The sequence below is a fragment of the Triturus cristatus genome, chromosome 11 (genome assembly GCF_964204655.1).
Source record: "Triturus cristatus chromosome 11, aTriCri1.1, whole genome shotgun sequence".
Taxonomy (NCBI): domain Eukaryota; kingdom Metazoa; phylum Chordata; class Amphibia; order Caudata; family Salamandridae; genus Triturus; species Triturus cristatus.
Genome location: NC_140594.1, coordinates 166,692,211 through 166,714,289, shown reverse-complemented (window position 1 = coordinate 166,714,289; position 22,079 = coordinate 166,692,211). Strand labels below are relative to the sequence as shown.

The following is a 22,079-nucleotide window of genomic DNA, read 5'->3' as shown; positions in this document are numbered from 1 at the left end:
AAGAACCAGACCAAACGTTGGCAGCACCAGGTTGCGGGGATTCTGCACATACACAGAACTATGCGCAGGAGAACAGGACCTCGGTGTATAGGGGTTGTACCTTCCTACCACCTTAGTACCCAAAATCCCCAAACCGGCTAGCTATAGTGTCTCATTCTTTCTCCTACCTAATCACGAAGCTACAAATGATTAGAAAACCGAGAACACAACACTCCCGACTCTCTCAGGAATCGCGGTAGCAAGACATACCCTTTTGCTTACTCACTCGTACTTCTCCACAATAAGAATAAGAGTCACTGTAATAGTTCAAAATGTTTATTTTAACTATCATGCTCTATAATGCAATACAAGCCACTACCAGCAGCGAAATGCATAAACTCAGAACAATTAGCATTGTTACAATTCCATAGAATATAAAGGGGGTTGTCATCGTATACAGACAGTGGAAAAAGGACTATAAGGCCTAACCACCCTCTCCTTGACTGGAAGCAGTTTTATTATATAAAAAAGATCTCTGGGCTTTGTCAGCAGACCCCATAGCTTAAAGCCTAGATGGAAGGTTTAAATCATAGGAACAGCATAGCTCTTCTCCATGGAAAGGGCTCTCTCCAAGTGTGTGTTTGAACAACATGCATACCCGTAATACCAAGGCACGAGTTTCCAGCAGTGCAGCTATCTTTAGCATGTTTTATCTAGGTGCTAGCGCTGACCAGAACAGAAAAACAAGGAGCATTGTTTATCGACGTTGCACATCGTGTTCTGACTAAACTCCAGGAACAAGCAGAGAAGGCGAAAAGAAGACAGTTCTCATGTGAAAGGCATAAACAGAGTCTTGCAAAATAAAGTCATGTACTAACTTGCGCAAAAGCAGCATCATGGCAGCAAAGCTCATGGTAACTTAGCAAGTCGACAATGACCCTAATGGCCATATAACACTTGACACTCGCTTTATGTAGCCAGGCTTTTCTCTGTCTGTGGAAGACCGCATGTATTTCACTTATTTTCACCCTTGTCTCCAGTCTGAGGCCCTTGGTTCACTGTGCCTCCCCCTGCCAGCAAGAGTGGCCCTCACAATCTCAAACAGCACTGCCCAGTCCTCTTGCGCTCTGCATGGAGTCACAGAACGATCATGACTAATGCTCGCTGGAGCCATTCGTGGATGTGGCCATCATCGTGCTTCACCACAACAGACTCTGCTGACTCTTGGCAATCTTCCAAAATCCACTGCTCCTACAAACATCCTGTTCATGATCATGGGGCCTGTGTTCTCTCTGGAGGCCACAGGTCCCATTTCCAACCTGCAGGACTTCGTAACGAGCTGGATTTGGCCCGCCAGGACAGTGGGAAGGGAGAAACGCTACACTCCATTCCCATTCTGGCCACGCCAAAGCTTTCTTTATAGCAGCCTTATGGGCTTTAAACGCATCAACACAGGAAGCTGTGGTGTATACACTGTAAATAGTCTTCCATTCATGTTTGCCTTTTTGCAGACTTTTTTTAAAAGCAGTGACAGTTAACATGTAGCATGGAGTTTTGGAAATAGGAAGCGCCTAGGCATTAATATTTACAAAGGAGACACTTGATCTAGTGCAGACAAATTACAAGTATTGAAGGTTAAAACATTATCATCTCCATCATAAAGCAAGAACATTTCTACATCACCGAGATCTGCAGTATCTGGCAAAGTAACTTGCTCACCTCTTTGTGGCGACATTGTATGTTTATAGTTCCTTATACCTAGCCAGATGGATTTTACACTTACTAGAAAGGATCTATTCTTATCCTTTAGACATGCAGTAATACAATAAAATCAGTCTTTCGATGACTTGTTTAAATGTTGGAAGGTCTTAAATATCTCAAGATAGCAATTAAAGGTCAGTATTTCCATTCAGAGGGTGCAATACACCTTTGCTGGAGGGGTAGACATAGGGAACAAAGATGGAGACTCATATACAGTTTGCAAATAATTTTCTAGATGAAAAAAGGATAACCTCCCAGGGCGTATTCTGTGTGGGATTTATGAGCGCACACAACATGAATTTTGGTAACCCTTTTGGGCCATGTAACAACAGCTAAGAAGATACATTCCCATGAAAGGCAGTGGTGATCACATTTTAATTCGCAATGTGGAGATGCTTATCCTTCATGCCAATAGACTTGAAAGTCTCAAATGAAATGCAATAAGCGAATTGTAATCAGGATGCAGGATCTGACCCTGAAGATTTGAGAGAAGGTCCAGTCTATATGCCATGCTTTTGTTAGCTCTTTGATAGTTGCAAAATGTCCACCTCTAGGTAGGTCAGTCTAAAGTACCTAGCTTGGCATTTGACTTAATTTGGAGAATGCTAGTTTAATTAAAACAGATTGTATCAGTGTGATTAGAGACATGCCTAAAGACATTTGCCTAACAATCTGGTCAAAGGGTAATTTCCCTCAATTCCTATGTTGGTGAAACCTGAAGCTAAAGCTTGGACATTTCTTATTGTGTGTGGTGGTGGAAAGGCCTAATTAAGGACAACCCCAGTTGCAGAAGATATTGTACGGTATTTCGTTTAGTACTTATTTGTGATTTTGTTGGAACAACATTCTGAAGGCACCTATTGCACATTCTCCACACTGTAGCACTGGACTTATGTTGCGTGGCTCTCCTTCTTTTGAGTCACCTACTTGATAAACCTGCCCCATTGGGGAGCTGCCCCTTCCCCTGGATCTACCTTGAAAGGCTGGCGAGGAGTTGGGGGAAGAAGCCCCTGTTGTGAAGGTGACTTGTTGCGCACCTGCTTGTTGGTATGTGGTTTATGGCGTAGAGGTTATTAGCCCTATTTTTCTTCTGAAGAGCGTCATCTACTGCTGTTCCAAACAGATGTTCTCCTGTGAAGGGAGTGTTTGAAACCTGAAACTCCGAAGCAGGTATGTCGCTTAAGAGTGGAGCTAGTCCACAGCTGCCTGCTTTCCATGTCTGTGGCATGCAAAGCAGACTTAAGGCAGCTGTTGGAAACTGCTTTGCCCTCTTCTACAATCGTATTCAACCTCTTCCTGTATTGTTCAGGGAGGGGTTTCTTTAACTTCTACATTTCCTCCCTCTTTTGGTGGCCATATCGATTAATGGGTGCATTAAAGCTGCCAATTCTCCAATGTGTAGCAGCCATTCTCTCTAGCTTGCACCCCACCATCTCCACCCTTTTGCTTTCCTTTTGCAGTGGATGGCCTGTTGACATCAGGATACTGGCTCTCTTTCTGGCTGTGGCAACATTAAGGAGTCCACCACCGCACTGCCCTTTAGGTACTAATGGTCCTTCAAGGAGTGCTTGCTTTTTTTCTCCACCTCTGGAATTACAGCTTTACATGATGCTGGTTCTCGAAATGCCTCCCTACCTTGATTAAGAATGATCGGGAGCATATGAAAGTACTGACTTCTTTGTGATGGCAAAAGTGTTGTTTGAGGAGAAAACAAGCCTGCAACTGTTCCTCCTCTATCTTCACCCCATTTTTGCCTGCAGCTTTTTTTAAATCAAAGCTTTGTACATTGTAATGTCATCAGGTGTGGGAGGAGGCCTTAAAGGATAGAATTTGATGCCCTGTTCTGGTGAGCCAGTGTTGAGATCTTGCCATTCTCCCTCTCTGCTCCTGAAGTCTCGAATCATCCCTTGCGCCTTCACTTCTTCTTCCTCTAAGAAGACTTCCTGCTCCTCCTCCTAGGATTCAGGTGTAGTCAGTGGCTGAAAGTCGCCCTATTACTCTGTGTGTCCCTTTTCTCTGATTGGTTTTGAAGGCATTTGAAAAATGATATGGGACTTGTTAGAAACCCTCTTCTTCTGGAGGATCACCACCATTTCAGCTTTGAAGCATCTTTTCTTTCTTTTATCCTCCAGCGCTCTGTTTAGTGTTGATGTCTGGCGTTGTCTTTCTCTTGGGGGTCGGAGTGTCTTGCTTAGACTCCTTCTTACTCTCTTGGTCTTGATTTCCTCTTGGCATCTAAAACTCCAGAGAAATATCCCCCAAAGGTGTCCTTGTGTGAAGGCCTGTGGTTTTTTTTTTGTTTCGACCTTCCTTCACTCGTTGAAGGTTTTGGCATCTTTGGGGTCCTCGAGTCAGATTGCTTCAGTTTGGACCCACTATGCTTTCAGGGGGTTATCTCTACACATCTCTTGTTGTCTCCCTCTCTCAGCTACTTCTTCAGCAGCTCTTCTTTTCCAGGCTCAATGACATCTTTCTTGACGTCCGACTCCTCTCCTAGTGCCAATTTTGTGCCCTTGATGTTTTCTTCATCATTGTTAGACACACAGAGGTCCCGGAGTGAACACTGATCCTGCATCTGCACCATGACAAAATGCACCCAGCTCTGCTTTTCCCTGTTTCTGAGTGCCTTTGGCTCGAATCGGCAGAAGAGTTGAGGACTTTGGTGCTGTAATCTATCAGCAAGAAAGGCTGTTGACCTCGTGACTATCTTTTTGTGCAAACTTATGGTGGTACCTGGGCCATTTCCCTTGACAAGTCCAGTCCCCCTAATGCACATTCTTTGGCCTCGAGGTCAACTACCCGTGTGGTACACCTACTTTATTCTGTGATACTCAGTGGTTATCAGTTGTTCCTCTCTGGTTCTTCCCTTGTTATTGTGCATGTTTTTTACTGTCTTCTAGCAGTTGTCCTCGATGACTCATCGACTACTCCCTAAATTCTTCTTGACAATCCCTGTAGGTCCGGCTTCTGTTTCCTTGACCCGATGATGGAAAAATTATTCTGAAGAAGGCAACCATGTACAGGGACTTCAGGGGTGCACGTCTGAAGTCACAAGGAGACAAACATACCACCAAATGGTGGCCAAAGACAAAACAAAAACAGAAAAAGAAACATTCCAGATCCAACCACTAGATGGCTGAATGGTAAACATCATGTGAATCCAGAAAAGATTCCGGATGAGAACCTTAACCATCTTGCTTTTGGTAAACACTCAAGAACAATTCTCTTCAGACTATATCTCCACGATTGATCTATTTAGCTAACTTTCCACAGTTCACTTGTTACACGTAAAGCACTACACTGCCATATGGCTTAGTCAATGCTATATTGAAACTTAAAATAAATAAAAATAATAAAATAGACCTTTGAGGAAAAAATATGTAAACTCACAGAAATTCCCAGTGACAGAAATAGAGGGAAAACACTCCTGTCCTCAAAGAAGACAATTAAAATCCTCAATCTGTAGGTTCAGAATGACTTTCACGTAATCATATAAAATGCCTGAGCCCAGTGCCCACGGTTTTGGTCAAAGGAGGCAGAAAAGAAAAGTGAAGTAACTGCCAGTGCAGGGCATAATGGAATAGTGCTGCTGCTGGACAGATAGGCTGTAAGGTGTTTATGTATATATGTTTTCTTTTACACAAACAACTACATCTACTGTAAAAGGGCTCTTGTGCTGGCAAATTCTCTAAATAGTAGCATTTTAAGGCACAATTATAATCCAAAACATGTTTTGGCTGCTCATTAAAGTAGAAAATGGGAGTGAGACAAACTTAGTCACAATTATGATTTTAGCTGAATATCTATACCTATTTAGAGAATTATTCTGCAATATGTCAACGTTCTTTTTTTTTTTAAACATCAAACACTGTCACACATTTTGTATGGAAAAACAAGAGAGTCTGTAGATCCAGGAAGTGGTTATAACTTATAGGAAAAGCAAACAGTCTGATGATGCCAATTTTTGCATATATTATTGGACTTCTTTCGGAGACAGAATAGGTCAGAGCGTGAATTCTTTTGGAGACAGAATAGGTCAGAGCATGAATTCACCTGTATCCTGCAGTCAGCTATTGCTCTTATCTTTTTTAACCTAAGTAGAATTCTTAACCATTTGCAAAAATTTTAACAGCCAATTATATTTCCAGTGTGTTATATTAAATATCAATTAGACAACTGTTCACATTTGGGCAGCTATCTCCCACAAATTAGTTTTGCCTTCAGTGTTAGGTCACACATCTCTCTGAAATAACAATCTCACATTCCCAAATATAACTTATCGGGTGGTGTTTTGATTGCGCCTATCAGATAACACAGAATCTTCCACACGGTAGCCCAACACCGGGCGCAGCCAAAAACTTTAACACAGCACCTTTAGAAAAGGGTTTTATTTTACAAAATGCAAGGACTCTCTCTTTAGAATAAGGCTTGGGGTTTTATTTTACACAATACTCTCTAATAGAAAGGCTTTCCCAGATGTCAAATGCACAAGATTCAAATACACAAAGAGATATATATGCTTATATGCAAGCAATAATCTAAATAATACTGAATAATAAACAAGCAGCAAATAATATGAAATAAGACTCAAGCAAATATACTGGACGTCCTGCAAGATATATATATATATATACACATCAGATATTTACTTTGGATGTGCACCTCAACTCACTCCTACATCACAAAGAAAACACCTCAAATAATCAAAGCCACTGGCCACACATCACAATGGCAATAACCAAAACTCAATACATCACCTGGTGCAAACACCGCATCTCAAACTGGGGAAGTAAACAGCTGTGATTGAGAGCCTCAGCAACCAGGGTCCATTCTGAGGTAGACGCGTCCGCCCCCGCTCAGATACCAAACTCCCGGGTTCCGAGTCAGCAACCCTCAATTCCATTCTAATCATGGCAACCCTCAATTCCATTCTAATCATGGCAGCGTATTCAAACTCATCTAACTGACCATTGCACAATTTGGAGAAACGAAAGACAGTGCAATTTAGGTGGTCAAATGTTGTGGAAACCTTTTTTACAGAAAGGGAAATTCTTAGCAAAAGGGAATCCACATCATTTACTAGACACTGGCCTTCCAAACTGATTCCGCTAAGAAATCCTGTAACTAACAAATGTTATTAGTTTCACTTGTTTTTCTTAATGTCACATGCAGAATACTATGTAGATCTACTTGTTTATTTACTGCAAACTAAAGATTGGGTCTCAAAGAATTTGGTGTGCAAAAGTACCATCTGTTTTGTGACCCTACTTTCAGTACATTTGCTTTTTTTCCTTTATTTATGTCTTCAAGTATAAATAACAATCTGTTTAATTCTTCTTGTAATGTATTACTGTCATATTTATGCAATATAAAACGAGAGAGGAACATATGTAAGAGTAATAGAACGCATAGAAGTGGGTTGTTATTAGAAATTAGTTATCATCCACAGAATTGGCATATTGGTTACAGTAATGTGAACAAGAACTCAGTTTTATGAAGAAAAATTTGAATTCTTTAATACAATTAGACTGGGTTGGATTGAGTACACCTTTCATGATTCCCACAGATAGAATTCTGTAATGCATATGCCTGGTCTCTGGTTGGTTAAACTGGCATCAACAAGTGTTTTCTCTGGTGTTACAAAAAATGAGAATGCAGAGCTTGCAATAAATAGGCTTTTTCCCTTCGTAAGGACAGTCAGGCACTTGACTATTCACTGCTAAGTCTGTACATCAGCTGTACAAACCATTGTGCTGTCTGAAACTCAAGGTACCGATTTGTTGCAAGGGTACCACAAATGCTGTAAGCAGTGATACTGGAACCTCTGCTCTAGAGAAGGTGGAAACCCCACAACCTATCCACTCACAATAACCCCCACCCACCACAGAGGGGGCAAGAGTAGCAAAATGTAAGCCGCTTAGGTGGCAACAGTCTGCACCCCAAGCGTAAGATTTATATACCAAGCACATGTTCTGTAACAGACACATGCTGCTAAACACCAGGATTCCCTCATACAAATAAGGTAATCTTCTATGTTCTGGTGGAGGATATACAATGGTGCACTGGACATTAAAAATGGGCATTATGAGTGATCCCATTGACCCCGCAACGCTGCCTACTTACCATATGGGAACCCACGGATTTGAATCACGCTGACCAAGACTGGGTAACACTAGGGACGACCTTAGCAAAACGAAATATAGCTCAGTGCTGGGGGTCAGAACTCTCCCCAACGCACCAGCAATGGTGTCGAGACATGGACCACGCAATGGTGACGGAGAAATCTGTCTACGTACACAGAGGCTGCCCCAAAAAATGGACGAGAGTGTGGGGAAAATAGAACCACCATCGGGGAGATATCCGCGAACCTCCCCCGCCAGATCAGGAATCAGATGACAGTGACTAGCCTGGATATAATGACAGGGCAGGCCCAGCCACACTACACGCCACCTGGGGGACATAGAGTGGTAGATAAAGTGCATACTATAATATGTTGTACTATGCCTCGCTTTCATGACTTAAGAATGTTGCTGCTACATGTCATCATAATTCATTTGCTGAACCATATTACTGTTGAAGCTACCCAATTTTCAATAAAAAATATTCACACAAATAAATGGACATTATGCAGTTTTGCCTCTTTTGTGCCAATTGTGCCTCCTGTGCAATCAATGTGAAAAGGCTTTAAGTGGTTCCTGTTGAAAGTCATACTCCACTTCTTCTCTATTCAGTAAAAATCCTGAACACTGGACATAAAAAGTGTGATCTGAAGTAAGGTAAGACACTGTCCACCTATGTTATAGCATGTTATTGGTATGTGGAATTTGTATGAGGGGGACTGATAAGGCCTACTAAAGTTGAGGGCTATCAGATGACTGTGTGCTGTCACAGCTCTGGCTTGTCCTGATTTGTGTTACTGAACAGTTCTAGGATGTCAGGGAAAGAGTCCTGCTACCAGACTACAGGTAATGTTGTTGTTTTTTTAACATAGTTTTATTGGTTTTCGTATAAGTACAATTCTCATTGTCCACAGTATTCGTCTCATACATTGCAAGGTACATCTAATGACAAAATCAAGAACTACAAAATCGTCCAACTTCCCCCCCATCCCACCCCGGACTCAATATGACATTGTGCACTTGCTTAGTGGTCTACGGTACAACGTAGTATCAGGCAGTTATTTACAATAGCAGACGAAAGTTTAGGTAAGGGGTTATTTTATCCCATTTTTTGCCACCTATATTTTCCCCAGTACCTTCTTTTTCTGCAACAACAGTTAAAGCTTTATGGAAGGTTTACGGCTAACAAGTCACTTGTGGGATGGAACTGATCAGATTTGTCAACTGACTTGCACTATCTTCACCACATTAATGATTAATGTATATGTTCTATGTGATACAGATCTTATCAGAACCAATCATTATTATACATTTTATTGCTCTATCGCCTGTTGTTTCATTGCACCCATCTACAGCACAGTTCTTTCTATATTTGATTCCAAAAGTGCAAAGTCTCAAAATCAAAGAAACAGATATAAATGTGTAAATTTACAGAGGCGCCGATATGATTAAAGCAAGATACAAGATAGATAATGAAAATATTTATTGTTATTGCCACTAGGATCTACACAATACATTATTGCAGAAGAGGCTTCAGAAGAAGTGTACAAGTGCGATAATGGAAACTTGATTAATGATCTGAGTTACTAATCGGACTGCTACATTTAAAGCATTGGATCTGCAATAACTTCAGCCATACTAGCATGATTTCTAATTATGTTGGTGCAATGATACCATCTACTGAAATAAAGCCATTGGACACAGCCACTTTCCACAGCAATTACCATGAGTAAAAGAAATTACCTGATGGAATAAAAAAAGTATAGCCTTGTTTCAACTCAATCTTTTGACATCCGCTGACTTTATCTCCCAGGAAGATATCAGCTTGTTTTCCAGAGAGCACCCATTTTTCATAAAATTCTAAATTCTGCAAGGTTGGTGGAATCAACCAAAATACCTGCAGAGAAAGGAAAAGTGTAACCATTACAATATGCAGTAATTAAAGCTTGTAGAAAATGTTTCACAGTGTTCTCAGTAACACTATTTTCAATACACTGTTTTAAATTGTGCTCTATCCAACTGGTCACGTTTTTGTGTTTGAAGAACAAGTTACTTACCTTTTCTAGTAGAGACTTTATCTAACCGCAGATTCCTCACCTTCCAAATTACTCAGACCTGGAAATCCTGCAGGACGGACTGGACGAAATGCCCGTTCAGCAGGACCTGGCTCTTCAGGCAACAGTGGTTCGTGAATGTGTGGAGGGATGCCCAGGTAGTAGCCTGGCAGATGTCCAAGACTGGCACACAATGCGCCAGCACAGTGGTCTGGATGGGAAATGTGCTTTTTAATGAAGGCTTTATTACAAATAGCCTTTAAAACGAACGTTGCATAACAGTGGAAGCATTACTACTCTCATTTTTATGCTGAATCGTTTAATATCATGAATGTCATCTCACTGTTTTTACCACGATAAGACTAACAAAGCTGGGGAAGGGGTGGTTTTAGAGCTAAGGGTAGTGCGGGCGGGGTTAGGGTTGGGGTGTGGGGTGATTTTAGGCCTAAGGGAAGGGGAGGTTTGAGGGCTAAGGGTAGTGCGGCAAGTTTTAGGGCTAAGGGTGTGAGGGGGTTTAGGGCTAAGGGAAGGGCGGTTTTAGGGCTAAAGGTAGTGTAGGGCAGTTTTAGGGCTAAGGGTGTGGGGGATTTAGGGCTAAAGGTTGAGTGATCCTGCTCCGTCCTCTCGCCAGAAACACCTGGCCCCCTTCCCCGACTCGGGCCGCAGCTGAGGCATAGACCTGCCCTGCATAGTCGAGACATCTGCTCAAACATGACAGACTTGACATGCCCTGCTCTGGTGGCCGGAACCACCCCGGGCAATCCCAAAGCGCGTTCCGCAGTCACTGGTTAGAGGAAGCTCGGGCTTTGAACTTTTTCCCGACCTGCAAAGCGGCTAGTGATTTGTCCCATTACAAATATTATCCAAAGAGCAAGTAAGTGGAATGTTTTATTACAAAATTATGCATTGTAAGTGGCCGCGTGTTTAAGGCATTCGTTGTTTTTCTATGTTTGATAGCGCTCTATGTGCCAGCATGCTGTTGTACTTTGTTCTAGAAACTGGCGTGATAATACCAGCTTCGATCCAACGCTTTCTTTGTTGGAGCTGTCGGCCTTATGGCTATCATTCTAGCATCATACATCCGGTAGTAGCCTTTGCTCTTGAGGAATCAGTGCATAAGCATTCTGGGGGCTTCTTGGCTAGCCCATAGCAGATCTTTCATGCTATAATACAATCATTTGGGAGATGGTTCTCTATTGTACCGATTTCCCCTTTTTGGCTCCAGAGAAGCCCACAAAACGTTGAATGTCCAATTGCTTTTGTCCGATCTGATCGATGTATAAACTGAGGGCTTTCTTAGGGTCAAGACAGTGGAGCAACTCCTCTTTCTTGATCTGATGAGATGGAGCATAGAAAGACAGCAAGGTAATAGACTGCCCTATGTGGAAGGGTGTGACTACCTATGGCAAGAAATCAGCTTTCTCCTGAGGGCCAGTTTGGTGGCAAAGATGTGTAAGGTTGCTGGACTGACAAGACCTGGAGTTCACCCACTTGTCGAGCAGAGGTAACAGTGATGAGGAGAACTGCCTTCATGGTCAAAATACGTATAGTATAGCTGTGCATCGGTTCAAAAGGAGTGCACAACTAGGTGAGAAATAAATTGAGGTCCCTCTGCGGCATCACAAAAGGTATTGGTGAGATGATGTGGATCAGTCCCTTCAAGCAAATCACACAACTGATGATTTGAAAAAGAGACTGCTGATCGAAGCAATCAAAGGCCGAAAGTGTCAAGAGATAGCCCTTACTTGTTACCACAACAGGCCTTGGTAGGCTAGATAAAACAATAAAATGTCAGGCAAGTTTGCCTGTAAAGGCTGAATGTTGCAGGAAGAGCACCAGATAACAAACCTTTCCCAGTGTCCTACTGTACAGTATTGGTGGAAGGGCACCTGGTTGCCAGGAGGTTTTGCAAAGTCAAGTGGAAGACCAATCCTGCTGTTGCAACTTGAGTTTCTCCCTAAGGGGCAGCAGTATCCGAGGACATATGCTCATGCACAGAAGTTTCGGACACCACTCTCTCCTCGCCCAATCCGGAGCCACTAGTATGACTTGGGACAGGTTTTTCTTGATCTTTTTCAATACTCTGTGCAGGAGAGGTAGGGCTGGAAAGGTGTATAGGAGTCCGAAGCCACAGTCGGAGTGAAAGGCACCTCTGAGGGAAAACCGCCTTGGGAACTGCAATGTGCAAATGAGTGGACACTGCACGTTTTCTGCAGTGACAAGCAATTGAGTCAGGGTTCTCCCTATTTGCTGAAGACACCCTGTGCCTCCAAGGCCCCGAGTGTAATTGCCATTCGTAATCTGAAAGACAACATCAGCTGAGTTAGTCTGCCTTACGTTTAAAGATCCTGCCAGGAGCTGGGGCTTAGGGAGAAGCCCTGAGTGTTTTGCTACTTCCACTGACGTAGAGCCACTTGGCACAGGACCCATCACCCCACACCACTCTGTTTGTTGTCTGTGAGAACCAGTACCTGTTCCCCCTGATGCTGGAAGGAAAGCCTTCAGCTGCAAGCGAATCCCCTGTAGCTCCAACGAGTTGATACAGGGACCAGAGTCCACTAATCTGCATGTCTCCCGGATCCCCCCCCCCCAAATCAGCAACAATGCAACTGCCACGCATCTTGGCCTAAGATTGAAACATCGGAATCCTAGCCCTAATGTTCTGGACTCGCTGAGGCATAGGAAAGACTCAGAAAAGCACTGTATCCATGATGGCCCACATGAAGGGGGCCCATTGTGAAGGAGTCTGGTGTGACTTTGGCACTATGATGTCAAAAAGCCAGCCTTCGTCTAGAGGTGACTTACAACTGTTTGAGGCGAGTCCATCTTCAGCAACCCACTGTCCTTGTATGGGAAGACTGGTATTCCCCACCTCCACACATGGGTTTGCAACCACCCTCATTACCTTTGTGAACACTCGAGGTGCACTGGTAATACCAAAGGGGAACAAGGAGAACTGAAAGTGATATGATGCCGGCACCCTCTCTATGACTCCCTTGGCCAACAGAGCCTGAATTTCCCCTTGGAGTATGGACAAGTGTTCCCCCGGGTGCTGCTGTGGGAGGCATATCCAAGGGATGTGAAAGGATGGGTAAGGAATAACCGTGTTCCACAATCTGGAGCACTCATTGGCCGGACGTGATGCTTCTTCACCTGAAGCAATGAAATGTGATGAGACCCTCCAACAGGCGATTGTGACTGCGGAGGGGAACTTAAAACGGTTTTGTGGCAGCTGCTAGGAGGGGATAGGGTTTGGGTAGATCGTTGTCTCTGGGCGCCCGAGCGCTTGCAGCCTGATCTCCTGCCTCTACTTCGAGAGGACTGAGCGGCTAGCTGTTGCTGAGGCACAATCTGGCGTTGCCTTTATTAGTATACTCCCTGAAACCTTGAAATGGGTGAAATTGTTGGGGGAAGTGGCACTCTGGCGGGAGAGCCCAAGAGTGCTTGCCAATTCCTTCCTGTCCTTACATAGCTCTAAGGCAAATCCTTCTGGCCTCCTAAGAGACGGGTCCCATCAAAGGGCACATACATCAGTGACTGCAGAAAGTCACTGGAGAATCCGGTGGAGTGGATCCAAGCGTGGTGCCTAAGCACCACACTGGCGCAAACTTCTCTACCCAGGCGGACAGCCATGTCCAGGCACAATCTAATGGAGTATCTTGCTGCGTCTTGTCCATCTTGAGTAATTGAACTCTCATTGAACATTTGTTCTTACATCATCTGAGAACGCGGACAAGATATCTTCCACCATGTCCAATAATGTGTGGGAGTATTTCTTCAAGAGGAAGCTAGTATTTATGGATCTGAGGGCAACGCTGACTGAGGAGAACATCCTTTTGGCTTCCATGCGTTTAGACTCTCTGTCTGGCGGGGTGGTAGGAAAAGCTTTGACGTTCAGATGGCTGGTGGAGGCCTGTAAAACCACGCTTTCTGGTGACGGATGTTGGGAGGAAGAAGGCAGGGTCCTTCAAAGAAAGACTTTGCCATCTTGTGATCTTCTTTTTAAATGGTGGGCAAGATCTTGTTTTTGCGCTGGTGCCAAACAGTTTATTTATGAGGGCCTCATTGAATGGCAATAGAGGCTCATGCTTAGTTTGTCGAGAATGAAGAACTTCTGTCAACACATTAGTATTTACCTCAGTGGGGGGTAGTGTTGTGAGGTCCAAGACTTCTGCTGCCCTCCTTATCACTGGGGCTAAGGAGGCAGACTCTTCTGTGGCTATATTTCAGAGAAGGGAGTGGAGGCCAGTGTCAGAAGAGGTATCAAGGGCACTGACATCCTGCAAGTCCAGAAATAAGCTTTCGTTATTGTAAACATTCCAAGAATAGTCAGTGTCTTCTCTGAATTCATGCTGGCGTTGAAAGAAGGGTTCACTCTGGGTTCGCCTCAGAGTCTAGAAGGACAATAGGATGTCCCTCCAGTGTCGGTGGCATGGTGCAGACGTCGATGTTCATGGCTGGACAGTGGGTTGTGGTGCCGTAAGCAGCATCGGTGTCGAGCTGGGGGAGGTTTCAGGGCGAGTGGCACTGTCAGGGTCAGAGACATACCTGCAGGCACTGGTCCAACTGGAGACCATATTGGATCCTTGGGGTTTGAAGTTGCGCCAGAGGGGTCCAGTTGGGGCCGGAAAATTTGGTCCATAGCCTTTCTAAACTCTCAAAGCTGTTGCAGAGTCGCCCAAAAAGTTGGCACAGAGAGGCATGGGGTTGGAATTGGTGCCAAGGGTCGGGAACCGAATTCACAGCTTCGCCGAACACAGGGAGTCCCGAGACTGAGTGTTGGGAGTGGCAGGATGAGGGGGAACCGTTTTGGACTTCTTACATTTTTTACCTTTTTTTTCAACTTACCTGATGACCTCAATTTTGAGGATGACCAGTCACGAGTTCAGCCCAGGAGAGCATATGCGCTCTCTACCTCGAATAGGCCTTCTCTAAATTCCATCGATGTTCTGCAGTGTACCGCTACGCTTCGCAGATGTGAAAGGTCTTGTGGTTCAACTTCGACTCTGAATCGTGCTTGGAGCTCAGGCACCAGAGACAGACCTCGTATTGGTTAGTCACCGACATATGCTTATTGCAATCCTTACACGATTAAAATCCCATAGAAGGGGCCTGGCACTTGCACACTGGAAGTTATTTGAGGGGAAATCTTTCAAGTCCGACAGGCTCAAGAGAGTGAGCTCCAGATCCATGTCGAAAGGTGCAGAAAGAAAAGAACTTAAGTCAGCAAGCAGAGGTGGGATGGACCCTACATGGAGCTGCACTATGCCACCTACCGGCGAGCTAGGAAGTGGCTATTAAATATCTTCTGGATCCAGTCTGGTTCCTGGGGAAATTCACAATGTGAGGAATCTGCAGTTAGAAGTCTCAATTAGAAATAATCAACCACACACGCAACCCATCGAAAGGCTGTCTATTATCACAAGCTGCTAGAAAAACTTTTAACCGGATGATATCGAAATGAAATGAAATGAAAAATTATATTTATATAGCGCGTAACTACCCGGAGGCCTCGTCGCGCTTCAGCAATTACTATGACGAGCTCCAAGGTACATTAGCACGCTTTCGCAAACAAATGGGTTTTTAGGACTTTCCTGAATGCCATCCTATTGTTGATCTGTCTAATACTCACAGGAAGGGAATTCCATAGTTTGGCGGCAGAGTGTGAGAAAGAGCGACCGCCCCAACGGGCTTTGATAACCTTTGTTGGAGTTGCTAAGTGCAGTGAGCCGGAACGAAGGGCTCTGGAAGGGACGTAAGGCACTACAAAGGGGAACAAGATGGCAGGGCCTGTTCGATGAAAAGATTTGTGCACTATGCACATCGCCTTAAACTGAGCTCTGGCAGTCATTGGGAGCCAATGAAGCTCCTTAAGGGCTTTCTTAGCTGATTGCCAACGAGGAATATTAAACAATAGCCGGGCGGCACAGTTTTGGGTGACTTGGAGCCTTTTGGTCACCGCTACAGGGGCGCCCAAATATAAGGCGTTCCCGTAATCCAGGCGAGAGAGAATCAGGGCCTGAACCATGACTCTCCTCGCCTGGAAAGGGAGCAGAGGAAGGACCTTGCGGAGCATTTTCATTAACCCAGCACAAGTTGAGGCAGTCTTGGTGGCGTGGACCGAGAAATCAAGCGCCCTGTCAAGCCAGATTCCAAGGCTCTTTATCTGGGGCTTAGGGAGGGGAGGAGTGCCAAGGCATGTAGGCCAAATAGAGGCCAAAGTGTTCGGTAAGGAATTACCTAATAACATGATCTCCGTCTTCTCCCCGTTAAGTTTAAGACAAGACGCATGCATCCACTCAGCAACAGCCTCTAGACACAGACCCAGGGTGTTAGATGACCCCTCCGAGTGGTCCAAAGAGACCACCAGTTGGGTGTCGTCTGCGTAGGTGACGATACGCACACCAAAGGGCTGAACTATATTTGCTAGAGGTTGCATATAAACATTAAAAAGAGTGGGGCTCAGGGACGAACCCTGCGGAACCCCACAACTGAGTGGTTGCTTGGCTGAGATCGTCTCACCCTCGAACACCTGAAAAAAACGCTCATCCAGGAAGGAAGTCAGCCATTCCAGGGGCGCGCCCGACACACCCATGCCTTTCAAACGATGTAATAGGATGGCATGGTTGACAGTGTCGAACGCGGCACTGTGGTCGAGTAGTATGATGGCTGCTTTTCCTCCCTGGTCCAGCACCGCTCTAGTCTCTTCTGTTACTGCTATAAGGGCAGTTTCAGTTCCATGCTGAGGGCGGAAACCCGTCTGAGAGACACATAGTAGGCTATTAGATTCTAAATAGTCCACTAAGATGTTATTAATGTGTCTCTCAAGAAGTTTGCTCATCCAAGGAAGTAGGGAGATAGGGCGAAAGTTGGCCAAATTGTTCTGATCTAAGGTGGGTTTTTTCAGAAGTGCCCTAACCATCGCACACTTCCATTGGACTGGGACAGAATTCGAAGCAATGGAAGCATTGAGGACATCCAGGATGGCAGGACGGATGACGTTGATTACTTTGATAAGAGTCTGAGGAGGTGCTGGGTCGTTAGGGGAACCCGAGGTGACTTTAGGGATTATTCCATCCAATAAGGAGGAGTCTAGAAGGGGGAATTTGTCCAACAGGCAAGAAGTCATCGTGTCGGGGTCCATTGTGGTGGTAGGCTCCAAGTTCCCACCAGCTATGGAGAAAGAGGAATAGATAGTTGAAATCTTCTGGGAGAAGAAAATTGCTAAGTTATTGCAACGGGTTTTTGCGCCGTCAAGTGACTGACGCTCAGGGGGAGGGGGAGTGATTAAGGATTTAGCAATTTTTAAAATTTCCTTAGGAGAATTGGCAGCTAAACGAATTTTTGATTCATAAAACTGAGCTTGGGCAGATTTAATTTCACTTTTGTAGAGCTTTATAGCAGCTCGGTACTCCACTTTTTTAGATTGAGAATATTCTTGTCTCCAGGCTCTCTCTAGTTTGCGACAGAGTTGTTTCCTAGACCTGAGAGCAGGCGAGTACCAGGGAGCAACTTTGGGTCTATTTATTAGATGCAAAGATTCCTTTGGAAGGACTAGATCGAGGGTGCTGGAGATCCAATTGTCAAAATTGACAGTGGCTGTGTCGGGGTTAGTCACCTCCGGGGCTGGCTGATCAATGAGAGCTAGTTTCCATTTAGCAAGTGGAAGTGAAGCCCATTTTCTTCCCCAGCGCTTATTGTGGGAGTGTGACATAGAAAAGCTGCCGGTAGACCAAGAAAAAGGTACCAAAAAGTGATCGGTCCAGGGTAGTGGTATAGGTGTCTCCACGGTTAGGCTCTCTAGAGCATAAATCATATAGAGAACAATGAAATGCTGCACCCTGGTAAATCAAGACTTCATCACTGCCAAGGCTCAGAAACCATTCTGTCAAGTGTCATTTAATACCATTCGAACAAGTAACATAAAATATGTATTAAAGTGTATATTTACTGTATGCATCTTGGTAATGTTTTACTCCAGTTGAAAAAGGAAATTATTGCTTTAGCAAAGTCTTTCTTAGAGTCCTACCAACACAACACATTTCAAGTAGGTCAGCGGCCCTTCATCAGGGTTTGGCAGGTGCCTAGTATCTGTGTGTGTGTGTGATTTATTTGGAAGCTAAAAACACGATCTATTCAAGGACTGTAAAGGTGGGCACACATGCACGAATAAGCAGCCAATATCACTGGAATGACCCTTGCTCATATAGAAGGTGAGGAGCATGTTGGCTGTATTACTGTCTTCATTTAGTTAGTATATTGCTACCATGAACCTGGCAATCATCTGTATCAAAATGGCATAGTCAATTGCAATAGCTTTGATTTTTCAGCTTATTCCAGATGCTATACAGACTGTTTATTAGTAGTCCCTTAGTTTAAGCTAATCCTGTTAGGTTAATTTTAGACATGTAGGCTTTTCATCCATTCAGCATAGGCTGTAATTTCTCGTCATATAGGCTTCTTCCACTAAAGTCACGGGACACCCTTTGTACCACATCACCTCTTGTGAAGGAATATTTTCCACTCTCTCTCCCTTCCCCCTCTCTTTTTGTTCCAACTCTGATTTCTTTCTATCTCCACACTCTTCTTGCACGATTTTCTGTCTCGCTCCCCCTAATCTCTCTTGCAAGCACATTATTCTAAATTAACTAAAGAACACTACCATCAGCCACTACTCAATAAGCATAATCCTAGCCTTAATAATCCTTCAGATTCCCTCCCATCACAGGGTTGGCTATTATCACAAGCTACTAGACAAATTAACACCACATAATCACATAGACAACCGCGGATTGTTGGAACCTAGCAAACTGAAGCTTCGGCAGTGTCTCTGGCTCAAACACACTTCTTCTAAATATCATTCAATATAATAAGGACACCTGACATAAAATGTGTACTTTAAAGCTCACAATCACCGGCGGCATCTGAATGTCTGAATAACTGAAGTCTATTATTACCCAATTTGGTGGTACTCATTTTATCGACAGTGAGACAATGAAATGCTGAGTGAGGCATGGTACCAAAATATCATAACCAAAATGGCATGTGACAGAAATATTGTATCCTAAACATCTCTTACAAAAATATCGCCCCAGTGGAGTTAGTAATTGAAAATCTACACCCAATGGAATGGTATTTTTGAGAATGATATTTAGGGCACAAATATTTCTGTTAGATGATATTTTTCCTAATGATATTCTGACATGTAACCACTGAGTAAGCCTGCCAGTATAAGGAACTGGGACCTTAAGGTCAAACATAGATCCCTGGAGTTTAAACATTAGTCTACTGAGCTACCACACCCAGCTAAAATGTTACAATGTTTGTCCTCTTTGACCTCTCAATTGCACTGGACATTTATCTGTTTGCATAAATCATTTCAGTGATTTTGAGGGACCTTCTTCTTTTGCAATACAAAGAGGATAGTTTCATTGCCACTTGGTTGTAAATTGCATTCAATTTAAAATGTTGATTCACTAGGTGAGGAGCACCACAGAGATGCAATGTTGTAACCACTGCTGTTTATCTCTATTGTGGTTGATTCAAAGTAATAAGCCTTATGAAGAAAGACTGTACAGTAGTAAAAGGTCCATCCTGGATCCCTATCATGCTTGGAGAAATATACAAATAAATATCTCAGTGTCGGGGGATGGCACAAAGACTCCTATCAGCAGATTCTATACAGATAAAACACTGATGTAGATCTGACTTCACTTTTCTAACTTTGAATCCACCAAGCTAAAGTGAACCCTGTAATCACACATAATCTGCTGTGGAACAAGGTTCTCACAGGCACAGGACAAGCTGAACTCCTACTCAGAAATGCCCTATAAACAGCAGCTATTGACCAGAGATGCTGTTCCCACGCTCTGCCATACTGAGACTGCAAAGGGGAGATAGCACATGGTGTAGAAAATACATATATTTATGTGGGGAGGGGACGTGGATTTCTCTCAGAGCATGAATAAATATGTATTCCTTTCCAATAGAGGTCAAATGCAAGCATAGGGATAATGTGAACATGTGTGCTATGCTCCCGATTTTCTCCTAGAACAAAATCACAGGGACATTTTGCACAGAATCCATTTTGAGATATGGTAGTACACATTCCGCAAAACAATCATAAACCTCAAAGGAGGATAGAAGTTGTGGCAGTGGGTATTAAGAAGGTCTCCTCCAATGGAGCTCTCTAAGAGAACATTATATTGAAATACGAGATTCCCATCATGAGGTGGTGTACACAGAACAGTGGTGTGCATGTGTGTGTGTTGCATTTAGTCTGGTTGAAAGCAGACTACCAAAAAGGATGTCATGGTGAGAGGGTATAAGTAACTGTGAAAGTACTAAACAACACGCTGCATATTTTAATTTTACAACACACATATTTACACAAAGTTAGAATTACAGGCGCTGAGAGGTAAAGTGATTGGTTCACAATTACACTTTTTCTCATCAAGTGTGAAAGCTGGGATTAGAATTTAGGTATCCAAGATGCAAAGCAAGCAAACAAACTAGCAGTCTAATTCTCTTTCATAGCCATAAAATGCCTGAAAATATTTAGGTCCAGAATGGAACATAAGCCCCTAACCTCTGGTCCACTTTAAGGAAGATAAAATTAGTTCTTCACATATGGCACTAAATCTCTTAGTTTGAGAAGTTTTTCTACCTTGAGCAAAATCTCTGCTGACTGTAGATTAAGGTGAGGGGAGGCAACAGTACAGTAGGTTATAGAATCAATTTAAAATGTCAAATTCTGATCAATCACTGCACAATGGACAGTTTAAGTGATCAGCCACCCATAGAGCAATGACCACTGATAGGCTGAAAGCAGTCTCCTTTGCTTTTTCAGCTGTGTATTTGAGGAAAAGGCAAAGAAGCCCTGGGAAGGCTTCTGATACTCCCTCTTCTAGATCTGTGGTTGATGAAGGCACAAATCTCATGCATTGACCTTGCACTGTTAAAAAACAAAAACAGGCTCTTTGGGGGCTGTGGCACTTTGAAAGGAAGATTGGATGGCACAATGTATGATGATTTCAACTTCATCTTGTCTTCTATTATGCACAAACCTACCCAGGGAAGCAATGGAGGGATGTATGTGGTGGAGGGATGGGACCTAAGGGCAGAAACTATACCAGGAGAGGAGAGAGACAATTTCAGATGATGTGCAGCACTTTACATAAGCCATTTGTTGAGGATGAAAATAATGCTTTTCACCAAACATGAGATTCATCACTTTTTCCGGAGCCCCTAAGTGTAAATAAAAAGTATAAGGACCATTATAGCCTATGGGATTTATATTTCGGCCGATGGGATATCCGTCAACATTGTGACAGATTAACCCATCGGCCAACTTCTAAATCAGGACCTTAAGCCGAACCTGCTAGAAGGCTGTGACTCCCAGGATCATGCCCATGCTAACATGATCACAAGCTGAAGTTAACAAGTACACAAGTACACGTCTTTAGTCTGTCAGTCTTCCTAAAATATACTTATAAAGGAAAAACAGCATATGATCCAAAATATGTCTAGTTTGTAGCACAAGTACAGACTGCACGAAACAAAGAAAGAGGGTACATTTCTCCATCTCAATGAGAGGGCACCGCTTTGGTAAAACATTTATTTATGGGTTTACTGCACAAATGACTTGAATCCCAGCCTAAAAGCAGAGACTTACCATCTCAGTTCAAAAAATTCCTAAAGACTAATCTGTTTAGAGAGCCAGACAGCTGATCACTTGCGTTGGCAAGAGCAGCAATACAGTTATACAGAATGTAGGGGTGACACCTCGCTTTCAGTCGGCTGTATCTCCTCTATACACATTTTTGACTCCTTACTCTTCTATTCAGTGCTCCGCGCAGGCTGCAAGGTGACGTATGCAGCGTTTAACAAAACAAAATGGTTACTTATAGGTAGGAGAAGTTTTGCAGCGTGAAGAATTTTCTTGATTCACATGTTGTACACAATTCAGCCAGCTACTGGTTGGATCCAGAACGCTCCTCTTTTAGTAGTCTTGTTTCTCTCTTTTTTTGGCATTTGGTCCAGCCTTCTCCTGACATCAGACGGCTGTCTCGGAAGCCTCTGCACATGGTCGCCATCTTCAGATTCTTTTTTCTGGTTATTGTCTGTCCATTCAATGTTATGTAGGCTTCCTCTTGATTTGTACCTC

The 22,079-nt window shown here is 43.6% G+C and overlaps 1 protein-coding gene across 6 annotated transcripts in view; it reads right to left on the bottom strand.

Annotated features, from left to right (window-relative positions):
- KDM2B (lysine demethylase 2B) overlaps nucleotides 1-22,079 on the bottom strand; it is a 759,008-nt gene that overhangs the window by 418,209 nt on the left and 318,720 nt on the right. For all 6 annotated transcript variants that reach the window (XM_085636000.1, XM_085636002.1, XM_085636001.1 and 3 more), the window contains exon 8: nucleotides 9,603-9,756. In XM_085636000.1, coding sequence (XP_085492126.1) covers nucleotides 9,603-9,756 — 154 coding nt within the window. The remainder of the gene's footprint in view (nucleotides 1-9,602; nucleotides 9,757-22,079) is intronic.